Source organism: Atractosteus spatula, chromosome 10, assembly GCF_055471065.1.
Source record: "Atractosteus spatula isolate fAtrSpa1 chromosome 10, fAtrSpa1.hap1, whole genome shotgun sequence".
Classification (NCBI taxonomy): Eukaryota; Metazoa; Chordata; class Actinopteri; order Semionotiformes; family Lepisosteidae; genus Atractosteus; species Atractosteus spatula.
This window is the reverse complement of record NC_142715.1, coordinates 568,194-580,485: the sequence shown is the minus strand read 5'-3', so window position 1 is coordinate 580,485 and position 12,292 is coordinate 568,194. Positions and strand designations below refer to the sequence as shown.

Below are 12,292 nucleotides of genomic sequence, written 5' to 3'. Positions count from 1 at the left end.
AGGAGCAGAGAGTCAGAGGTAAGGGGCCAGTGGTCAGAGGTCAATGCAGTACTAGGAGATCACTGTGACCTCTAGTGGGTGATCTAGGGGGAAGCAGATGCAGTGCAAGCAGCTTTTACTTCCTGCTGCCTCAAAGACCCTGACTGTCTGTGCGTTAGAGAGGTTGAGAGGGACAGTGTTGAACAACTCCACACACACCTGCTGCTTCACAGGGCCACAGTCTGAAATGAGTAACAGAGATGTCAACGCACACTGAGAGCCCTGGAGATACAGAACAAGGACCAGTTCATACCTGGTGTTACTGAGGATGGAACAGAGGAAGATGGGAAACCTGTGAAACACACACAGAGATAGAAATCAGACTGTGAACCGTGTGTGAAAGGTGCAATTTAACACCAGAAATGAAACTACAATTAAATCAGCACTAATGTGATTAAGACAGTCCTCATTCTCTCTTTACCTGCTCCAGGTGAATCTCTGGTCATATCTGAGTCTGTAAAAGAGAAGGAAGGAGCTCATTACTGGTGTGATGTTTCACCAGTGGAGTGTTGGTTGTCTGTGGGACTGAAAAATAACTTCTATAACCCTTAACCTCTGGATTCTCACTTTCTCTATGATACAGTACCATGCTTAATTAGGCTCTGGGTTAATGCATTAATTACAGAGATCAGGTGTTAATTATACTTTACTGAGTTCCAGGACAATAATAATTAATAATAATTGCTTACACTTATATGTCACTTTTCAAGACACTCCACTCAAAGTGCTTTAGAGGTAATGGGGAAAACCTGCTACCACCACCAATGTGCAGCCCCTACCTGGATGATGTGTTGGTAGCTATAGTGCACCAGCACACTCACCACACACCAACTCTCAGTGAGGAAGAGGGCAAACTGATGAAGCCAGTACAGAGATGGGGATTATTAGGAGGCCATGATTGGTAAGGACCGGTGGGAAATTTGGCCAAGACATCAGGGTTACACCCCTACTCCTTTCGAGAAACACCCTGGGATTTTTAATGACCACAGAGAGTCAGGGCCTCAGTTTTATATCCCATCCAAAGAACGGCACCTGTTTATGGTATAGTGTCCCCGTTACTATACTGGGGCATTAGGACCCACATGGACAGCAGGGTGTGCACCCCCTGCTGGCCCCACTAACACCTCTTCCAGCAGCAACCTTAGTTTTTCCCAGGAGGTCTCCCATCTAGGTACTGACCAGGCTCACACCTGCTCAGCTTTAATGGGTTGCTAGTTGTGAGTTGCAGAGTGATATTGGCTACTAGCTCTGAATGATCTGAATAACAAATATACACATGATTTTACACCTCACTGTATTTGTGTATCTACCCTTCTGAAAGAAAATTACTCGGCAACCTACTAACCCCTTTTGAGAAATTTTGAGTTATATGTGTTGAAAACACACTGAAATGCATTAAGAAAAAAAATCCGGTCATCTCTATCCTTTTATTGGATGGAGTATATAAAACAACAGTTATTTGGCTAATCAGTGTGCTGCTGTGTGTAAGCACATGAATTTTAAACACACGATTCTCACCAGAGCAGATGACTCCTGCGTCCTGTCCATGAGAGCACCCTGCTCTCCCCCATGAAGAGACAGAGCAGTGTGAGAGACGGCTCTTATTGCTCCGGCACTCAAACACATCAGCCCATACTGGTCCACTGCCCTGTCCAAACCAGGCCTCCCCACAGCCCAGCTGCTGGCAGAGAACACTGGCATCTCTCAGGTCCCAGTATTGGTCACACACAGTCCCCCATTTACTGTCGTACTGCAGCTCCACTCGTCCAGAGCAGGAGTCCAAGCCGTTCGCCAGCCTGAACCCTGTGTATCCTGCAGATAGGAGAGAACTTCATCAGCATGACACCATAACAGGGCACATGAAATACAACAATAAAAAAAATCAATAAGATGAAAAAACTGTAACATCCAGCTCTCAGTGACCGAGAGACCAACAGAAAGCTTTGACTAAGAACACATATTGTGATGCCATGTTATGGCTTCTTCAAGACGTGTTACTTTTCCCAGGGACTCCTTTATTTTTGCCAAGCTTTCCCAGTACCTAAGATAGTGATGTGAAGCTCACAGGAGACAATGTGCTCCCTGCTCCAGGCCTGATGAAACCAGGAAGGACAAGCAGGAGAAGAAGACGCAGAACAAATACTCCCCTATCATCAGCCTCCAAGCTAAAGGCTTTCACTTTTATTTTTCATCACTACAACCCCAGCCTTAGACCTGAAGAAGAGCGTTGTGTTATGCTCCCACCTAGCCTTCCCAAAACTTAGAGAGTGTGCAGGTGTGCCCGTTGTGGCTAACAATGAGCCGCAAAAAAGACCAAAAACAAACAGCACTTGTGCCTGTTTTTGAAAAAACAAACCAGAGTAGTAGTTGATTTTACAATTTCAGGTACAGCGTTAGTTAACTAGTCCCACAGTTACTGTACATGTGAGGTCCTATCAATAAGAAAAATAAAAAAGTAACTAGCTGTGAACCCGAAAACACAACAAACACAAAAAGGAAAGTCTTCCGGCTAACTCCTTGTCCTAATCTGACTAACAAAAACAAAAACAAAAATTTGACCTCCAGCAAATACCTAACAGATGAGAAAACAGACTGCAATACCGGCAGATAGTGAGTTAAGGACGACCTACAAGTAAAACTTGCTATAGCTGTAACAGCCACTGCCATCACATAGACCTTTTTCAGCCTCAGGGCTGAAGAGCAGCTACCTTCTACAGCACCACCTACTTATTTTTCCACTCAGTCTGAGAGCTGAAGGACAGGTTACTGCTATTAAAACAGGCTTCGACACAGCACAGGCTTGGAGGTTTTTCCAGCCTCAGGGTGAGGGGCAGTTGTGGCCACAGCACAGGTTGTAGGTGTATATTTCACAATACAGCCCAGGCAGAAACTTCCATCACCTCTGCTGTTATAATCTGCTATTTTCTTATACCCCTTTAGGGGTATACACACCTGGCGGGCTACTGAAACAATGACATAAGGACTGTCCAACATCAGTGCTACACTAGTCCTACACAACTCTTATACATCGCCTCTGCAATACCCTGGGTTGTGTCACAAATGACAATGACCTCTCCTTTAGTCAAGTGATTTTATCTTACCTGTGCAAGTGAGACCCACAGCTCTGCTCTGGGAGCAGCTCTGCTCTGGCCTGGCTGCAGTGGGGCAGTGCTGTAGCTTGTCCTGTACACTGGAACTGCTCTGACCCGACTGGACCCTGGCGCTGTCGGAAATGAGCCCCTCTGTGTATCACTGAAGGAGCCCCACAGTCCAGCTCCCGACAGACAACCTCTGCATCCTGCCAGTCAAAGTCAGAGTCGCACACTGAGGTCCAGGTGTTCTTGAGATTCACCTCCACTCTCCCAGAGCAGAGACTGTGTCCATTCACCAGCCTCAGGAAACCTGCAATAGAGAACTACAGGCTGTCAGTCTGAGCAGGTAATCTCTCATAGTGCAGCTCATTGCTCACTGTCACTGAACCTGGTGCCTGTGAGAATTAAACTTACTACCCTATGAAAATAAACCAACTTCATGTGAAAAAATAAATATAATAGATTCTCAATTTAAATCTTGACTTCTTATTGTTCCATTCATAAACAGATTTACACCTACAATTTGGCGTAGAAAATTACATTTTAGAAATACATACACTATTACAATCAATTGTACAATAATGCAGAGTGCTTTCAATAAGAATATAGATAATAGGATAGATATAGATAAAAAAGTAGATAATAGGATATAAATAAAAATGAAATGAAAGAGAGGAGAGTCAGAAGAAAATCTGAAAGGTCAATGTCAGATAGTTAAACCAAAAAATCTTTTAGGGCTGAATGTTTTTACTGAATGTAAAATTGATTGTTTTACTCCAGAAATAATGTAGATACATGTACAGCTAATAATTGTAGATGAATGTTAAACTCTGTTAAGATCAAAGACTCTAAATCATCAATCTCCACCTCTGTGCTCTAACATGTGCCTCTAAAGAAGGTGTTCAGTGCATCATTACCTGTACACTGGGGCAAATACAAGATATGAAAATCAGAGACACTAAATTAATCAGTTTGTGTAATATTACAAATCAAACTATCACCATCATTCCAGCTGTTCCACATGTTCATAGCAATAACCACAGTGCTGAAGATGCCACCTGTGGAACACAATCGACTGTAGAATAAGTAAAAATAGAAACTGATCACAAATCCATCCATCCATTTTCGAACTGCTTCTTACAATTCATGATTCCCAGTGTAGCTAGGGATGTGGACTTAATAAATACAGAAGAAAAAAAAAACTGATCCATATCACCAAATTCACAGAAGCAGAATGGCATGCCATATACTCAAAGAAAAGATTCCCCATTGCCTGGCACTGCTGAAACAGGACTGTCTGATGTGGGCACTGCACTCTGGACAAGACCAGCAGTGTCACAGCCTGGCACTGCTGGAGCAGGACTGTCTGACCTGGGCACTGACAGACAGTCTGGACACATCCAGGGTTGTGCTTCTCCACATGAAAGCAGATCTCAGAGAATGACACACTCTCATGGAGTTCAGCACTATTTACACACACCTGGGTCTAGCAGTCAGCTCCAGGCTATAGTGCATCACAAGAAAATACATGACCATCAGTGCCTTAAAGAAGCCAAAATATGGCAGAGCAGTTTAAATGTTAGAGGTCTAGTCTGAAATATCAAACCTGAAATCATTAATTTACATAAATGAGCCAACAGAACTGTTTCTTCTCTATTTATATCCAAAACTGCATTGATTTCTTGAATTCTTAAATTCTGGGCTCATCAGAATCAGACCAACAGTCACTCCACCACCAAGGATCAGCCCTTTGGGCAGCTGGTAGTGCAGCTGAACTCCACTACAGCACTGAGCCCCACAAGACCATTATAAGACACCTGAGACTGTCCAGATCCACTGAGTCTGACACCAACATACCATTAAAACACACCTGAGACTGACCAGATCCACTGACAATGACACCAACATACCATTTAAACACACCTGAGACTGTCCAGATCCACTGACACTGATACCAACATACCATTTAAACACACCTGAGACTGGCCAGATCCACTGACACTGATACCAACATACCATTTAAACACACCTGAGACTGATCAGATCCACTGACACTGACACCAACATACCATTAAAACACCTTAAAATGAAAAGGCATTTCACCCAACAGCACAGTGGAACCACAGTAGATTGTCACTTCACCAGTGCTAAAACAGTAAAGCACAGTGAAGTAGATACAGACTCACTGAGCACAGCCTGCCTGTTTAAACTGAACAACACTGAACAACACTGAAGTGCCTGGAGAGAGAGGATGAGCTACAGGCTCAGTAAGACAGAGACACTTCCTGTTGTCCTGCTACATAAACACAGAAACAAGACACACTTAAATTAATATATAAATTAAATATAATATGTTTATAACGTATATTGCTTTTAATTATTATTATCATCATATTATCAATACTAGATTTTAATTCATTAAATTTTAATTAAATGGACCATGATGATGGACTCTAGATCAGTGGAGGAGTTTTCATTGTCCTCAAGCTGGAGACTGGAGAGAGTCTCTGTCTCTTACCTGAACACCTCACTCCAGCATCATAGGCATGAGAGTAGCCATACTGTTTCACTACAGTTTTACCACAGTCCCTCAGCGCAGACTCTGACCTCCTGCAGGAAACCCCACTCAGCAGGACTGATCCAGACCCTGGTCCAAAGTGAGCTCCTATTGTTGTTGAAACAGCAGATCCACAGCCCAGCTGTCTGCACACCACTGCAGCATCATCCAGATCCCAGCCACTGCCATAAACTGTCCCCCACTCTCCACCATGATACACCTCCACTGTCCCCTCACAGGGACTGGCACCATTCACCAGCCTCACATCAGAACTGCCTGCAGAGAGAGAGAAACAATACCTATCACCATGTCTACAGGATATATTTATATTAAGATTTTAGAAACACACCTGGTATTTTTATTTTGTTTTACCTGTTTGATTGGATTGCTAGTCCCTCCCATGGGGAACAAGAGACAGTAGAGCGACAGGAAGTCCACCAGCAGCTATCTTACCTCTCCCTCCACACACCTGTGGACAGATCCTGTTATATATCTCTCTGTCCATATCACTGTGTGACTGCAGAGGGCTGTTCTGCTATGGTTACTACAGTGGACAGTGGCTGTAAAGACTGTGCTCATGTGTTTCTAAAAGCTGTGGTAAGTACAGTGGACAGTGGCTGTAATGACAGTGTTCCTGTGTTTCTGGAAGCTGTGGTCAGTATAGTGGTCAGTGGGTGTAATGACTATGTTCCTCAGTTTCTAGAAGCTGTGGTCAGTAGAGTGGACAGTGGTTGTAATGACTGTGTTCCTGTGTTTCTAGAAGCTGTGGTCTGTATAGTGGTCAGTGGCTGTAATGATGGTCTTCCTGTGTTTCTAGAAGCTGTGTTTAGTACAGTGGACAGTGGCTGTAATGACTGTGTCCCTGTGTTTCTGGGAGCTGTGGTCAGTATAGTGGTCAGTGGCTGTAATGACTGTGTTCCTGTGTTTCTGGGAGCTGTGGTCAGTATAGTGGTCAGTGGGTGTAATGACTATGTTCCTCAGTTTCTAGAAGCTGTGGTCAGTAGAGTGGACAGTGGTTGTAATGACTGTGTTCCTGTGTTTCTAGAAGCTGTGGTCTGTATAGTGGTCAGTGGCTGTAATGATGGTCTTCCTGTGTTTCTAGAAGCTGTGTTTAGTACAGTGGACAGTGGCTGTAATGACTGTGTCCCTGTGTTTCTGGGAGCTGTGGTCAGTATAGTGGTCAGTGGCTGTAATGACTGTGTTCCTGTGTTTCTGGGAGCTGTGGTCAGTATAGTGGACAGTGGCTCTAATGACTGTGCTCCTGTGTTTCTGGAAGCTGTGGTCAGTACAATGGATAGTGCCTGTAATGACGGTGTTCTGGGTTTCTGGAAGCTGTGGTCAGTAAAGTGGTCAGTGGGTGTAATGACTGTGTTCCTGTGTTTCTGGGAGCTGTGGTCAGTATAGTGGTCAGTGGCTGTAATGACTGTGTTCCTGTGTTTCTGGGAGCTGTGGTCAGTATAGTGGACAGTGGCTCTAATGACTGTGTTCCTGGGTTCCTGGAAGCTGTGGTCAGTATAGTGGACAGTGGCTGTAATGACGACGTTCTGGGTATCTGGAAGCTGTGGTCAGTACAATGGATAGTGGCTGTAATGACGGTGTTCTGGGTTTCTGGAAACTGTGGTCAGTAAAGTGGTCAGTGGGTGTAATGACTGTGTTCCTGTGTTTCTGGGAGCTGTGGTCAGTATAGTGGTCAGTGACTGTAATGACTGTGTTCCTGTGTTTCTGGGAGCTGTGGTCAGTATAGTGGACAGTGGCTCTAATGACTGTGTTCCTGGGTTCCTGGAAGCTGTGGTCAGTATAGTGGACAGTGGCTGTAATGACGACGTTCTGGGTTTCTGGAAGCTGTGGTCAGTACAGTGAACAGCGGTTGTAAGGACTGTGTTCCTGGGTTTCTGGAAGCTGTGGTCAGTACAATGGACAGTGGCTGTAATGACGGTGTTCTGGGTTTCTGGAAGCTGTGGTCAGTAAAGTGGTCAGTGGGTGTAATGACTGTGTTCCTGTGTTTCTGGGAGCTGTGGTCAGTATAGTGGTCAGTGGCTGTAATGACTGTGTTCCTGTGTTTCTGGGAGCTGTGGTCAGTATAGTGGACAGTGGCTCTAATGACTGTGTTCCTGGGTTTCTGGAAGCTGTGGTCAGTACAATGGATAGTGGCTGTAATGATGGTGTTCTGGGTTTCTGGAAGCTGTGGTCAGTAAAGTGGTCAGTGGGTGTAATGACTGTGTTCCTGTGTTTCTGGGAGCTGTGGTCAGTATAGTGGTCAGTGACTGTAATGACTGTGCTCCTGTGTTTCTGGAAGTTGTGGTCAGTACAATGGACAGTGGCTGTGGTGTCAGAAGGCTTAATGACTGAAACCAGCTTTGGTGTATCTGGTGTATCTGGGTCTCAGGCCCCACATGTACTTAACAGTGGGCACTGACCGCATGTCTGTATCAAGTAAGAGATTTAAACGCTGATAAGTCTTTTCAACAGTCTACTTTGAAAATAAGTTATAAAATCCAAAACAGAATCAATAAAAATATTTTCTTAATAGATGGGTGCTTCACAAATATGTGAAGTGTAATGCTGCAGAAAGATGGAAAATCTGCAGCAGGAGATATAATTGAAACCCAGGCGCAGGACTTTGAGCTCTTTCAGAGTTTGAATGATCAGGGAGTAACAGATCGAATGCAGGCTGCTGGGCTGAATGAAAAAGGTGAGCAGAAAGAAAAAATAAAGAGGGACACCTGTCTCCCAGCTGAAATAAAGAAAAGAAAGGCTGGAGAGTCAGCGAGGAAAAGGAAAGAATTAAAACAGAGAAAATATTTCAGGATCGAAGAGCAGGAGTAGTGAGAAATTAAAATAACCGAGTGATAAACTTGACTATGAGAGGAATATGATCGCTAGGTTCACAAGGTTTAGCTCTAATGATGGAGATTCGGTGTTCTGAACAGTTTCAAATAAAGAGGTGATTAGTGTGACTGGGAGCCTGAATGAAAGACTGAAGGTTTAATTGAAAGACGTCCTGACCCAGTCTGAATGACAGGGTGAGCGCTCGAGGGAATGTTGCTGTTGATGCGAGTCAGTCCCAGCCCAGTCTGTACTTACTGTCCAGCGCACACTTACAGAAACTAGATTTGTTCTTTTTGATTACATTTTCAATCACCTTCAGTTTGGAGTGGGAAATATTTTTTTCCATTACACACTATATGCTACAGTTCATTTAAATACTACTTTTTATTCATATATTTTTTTGCTATGCTTACATGATAAATATGTGAACAATGTGTTTTAGCTTTTACCTCTCAAGATCTTAGTACATAATTCACAGATTGAATTATAGTTGCACTTAATAATATATTCTAAAAGCACAGTGCACAGGTTATTTTTATTAATCATTCTTTTTTAAAATTCCATGATTTAAGAAAAATGATCCCTATCATTAGTTATCTAAGACTTACAAACAACAATTCATTTAGCTGTGAAGTATCAGTCAAATGCAGAATAAACATGGAACAAGAATTAAACCTTTATCTCTTCAAAATGAAGGACTTCCGGGTCAAATACACATTTCTTCCAACATAACAGACACATTTCTCAAATAAAACTCCAGTCTGAACAGATCCCAAACTTTTGTTTAAAGTTGAAAAAACTACAAGATTTGCCTCAGGACTCCTGTGTTGTTACTGAAACTGGACATTGTTGTCTAAAAGCACCCAGTATGGATTCAGGTCAGAAAACTACAACACACTGCAATACAAATACCTACCACCTGAATGTGACTGTTATAACAAATAAACACAACTATATGTCTTGTCCTCAATCATGTTACAATGTTAGATCCTTTTGTAATATAATTACCATAGTATCTAAAACTACTGTAATCATTCTCAAAAATAACCATGGATCAAAAATATTTTAATACATTTACCTTCAGTACTCTTATTTGTATTAGCACATTCACCTGCAATAGTTACTAATATTATCTGTTAATCAGAAATGTGCCTTAAATATACTTTTATCTCTGATCACCTGTCTGTAAAAGTTCTTTGCACTAAAATTGTCACCTTCTCTCAAAATACTCTATTTTTTAATAACATTTCCATAATGTTATAATGTTATTATTATTAATGTTACTTTAATAATACAGTAAATACAAAATGTGTCAATAGTAATAATACTGGAGTCTCAATAATACTCTAGTATTTAATAACACACTTATCTGGTAAATATTTTGAAGACGTTGTATTATTGTTAAAACATTTGTATTCCTTTTTGTTTGCAAATGGGAAAATTTCCACAAGTCCTAGCACATGACCCAAATTACAAACAATATTTTGTTTTTTATTATTATGGTAATAGATAAGGGATTGTCAAGTTGTACAACATTTTTGATAAGGTTGATAAATATCTACAATGTTAATAGTTATAATAATTATATGTTAGTACTTAAAAAACATTATCCTTAGTGTTGTGTGTAATAGTGTATAACTGCATATAAAACTATTAATACAGCATTAATAGAAAATAGTTTAAAAAACATATAAGCTGAATTAATATTATGATTAATTGTCGAGGTGAAATTCTTGTTAATACTGCAAAATGTTTATTATTTTTCCTTATTTATAGCACCAGAATAAAATCAATTATAATTTTAAGGAATATCCATAAAGCTGAGTTTTAAATTAAACAGAAAAGCGCCTCTGCATACTGTGGTCACTACGGCGGGCAGTGGCTGTAATGACTGTAGAACCTCAGATGGCTGGTCCTGGGTTCCAGGAGACTGTGGTCACTATACTGGACACTGTACTAACTCTATGGCTTCCAAGTCCTGGGACCAGTGTTTCTGTGTTAGTGGGACCTGTGGTCACAACAGTGGTCAGAGGCTGACAGGTACTTCACATGTTGTACTGAAATGTGTGTGAGGTGTATATTCCCATTGTCTGTATGTGAATTGTTGACAATGATTTTCTAGCCTTTACCTGCCAACATCTAAACTTAACACATGATCATCAGATTAAATTATATTAAAGAACAACATTTTTCAAAAATTCCAGACAGGTTTAACATATAGGCACAGATACATTTATTATGATGTTGTCCTGAGCAACTGCTCAAAAATCTAAACTTGAGTCCTGTGATTACGAATTAATTTTTAAATATTGCATTTGTATGATAACATGTAATTAAATATTTAATTTGTATTACTCATACTTATATAATTGCATTTGATAATAATTTCAGATTTTGAATGTAGTCAAAACAATAAAGCATTCTTATTAAAACTTCACAATTCACAAAAAACCCTGTCATTAGATAACTAACCTAAAAACACAAATTAAATTATTTAGCTGTTAAATAATAGACAAATCCTGTATAAACACAAAACACAACTACTATTTTTTTAATTCTTCCTGTAATGCCACAATATCTTGTAGCTGTTAAATTATTAATGTTACACCTCAGTTTCTGATGAGACCCCAGTTAATAATAATACCTACAATAATACCTAACCTACAATACTAAGAATTTCCACAATTTTGTTAATATTTTTCATTTTATAGCTTATAAACCAATAATGAATGTAACTTTTATCAGCCTGTGCTTTTCAATGTGAAAACAAGCAAACCTGGTCTTTATGAACCAGGTAAACATATATCAGTTTTATTTTAATACTATAAAAATACAAGAGCTAATTGTCCTATGACTGAAAAGGTTTTACATTTTCAAAATGTAATTGTAAGTCTTTAAAATGAAGAATTCACACTCATAACTTCCTATCATATTGGAACACATATTCTTATAACAACTAGAGGAACTGCTTGTTTTCACAGCAACTGAATATCACACAGCCTAACGATAGAAACCTGGACTGTCTGAATACACCAAAGATATAATGGCAGCATTAAAACTCCAGTCTTAATTCTCTAGCATAAACACTTTAGGTGGTAATAACAGATTTACTGTATATCTATTAATACATCAGTCTGTAATAATTTAATATCAGTCTCAATAATAATTCACTATTTAAAAACACGTGTATCTCTATTAATGCACCAGTCTGTAATAAGACAATACTGAGGAGTCAGAATTGAACACAATAAAACAATAAACAACCCAGGGTATTTCTGAATCATCCTGTATAATATGATATTATTCTAGAAACATTTTTTATTGCTCACACTTGTTTTCGAGTAAATGAAGACTTTTTCACATGTCACAGCATATCACTTAAATTATCACTTAAATATAAAGTTTATTATTACAGTAACGAGTAAGTTAAATAACTTTTTAAAGATTTTATACACTCCATGTTTTCACAAATTATCAATAGAGGGTGATAATGGTCAGCTTCTGCTCTATCCATCTATAACATTATTATTATATAATGCTTAGAAATCTTAAGAATATTTTAAAAAAATCCAATAAAAATTAAAAGCAACTAATTATATTTAGACACAACTAATTATATTTCCTTACTTACAGAACAAGATAAAATACGGTTATAATATTTTTGATGAATACCCACAAAGCTGAATGTTAAATAAAAATTAAAAAATTGTTCAACCCACTTATTGCTCCATTTACATAATAAAATCTAATTAATTTAATTCCAGTTGTTGTCTGT

General features: G+C 39.9%; 1 protein-coding gene across 1 annotated transcript; it reads right to left on the bottom strand.

The window, feature by feature from the left end:
- Positions 1–481: 481 nt before the first annotated feature.
- On the bottom strand, positions 482–10,656 carry LOC148824409 (scavenger receptor cysteine-rich domain-containing group B protein-like). The gene is made up of 8 exons (XM_088926149.1): positions 10,647–10,656; positions 5,650–5,964; positions 4,133–4,189; positions 3,141–3,441; positions 2,992–3,002; positions 1,676–1,851; positions 819–893; positions 482–493 (listed from the first exon to the last, which is right to left on the bottom strand). Exons 1-8 carry the CDS (start codon positions 10,654–10,656, stop codon positions 482–484), a joined length of 957 nt encoding a protein of 318 aa, XP_088782275.1.
- Between the last annotated feature and the right edge of the window lie 1,636 nt (positions 10,657–12,292).

Bases quoted from the DNA above. Each gene is read 5' to 3' on its own strand.
- LOC148824409 (XM_088926149.1), bottom strand. The intron at 4,190-5,649 runs GTAAGAGACAGA...TGTGTTCCACAG, and splicing joins TGCTGGAGTGAGGTGTTCAG to GTGGCATCTTCAGCACTGTG. The intron at 894-1,675 runs GTATGGGCTGAT...TGGCTTCATCAG, and splicing joins TTGGACAGGGCAGTGGACCA to TTTGCCCTCTTCCTCACTGA.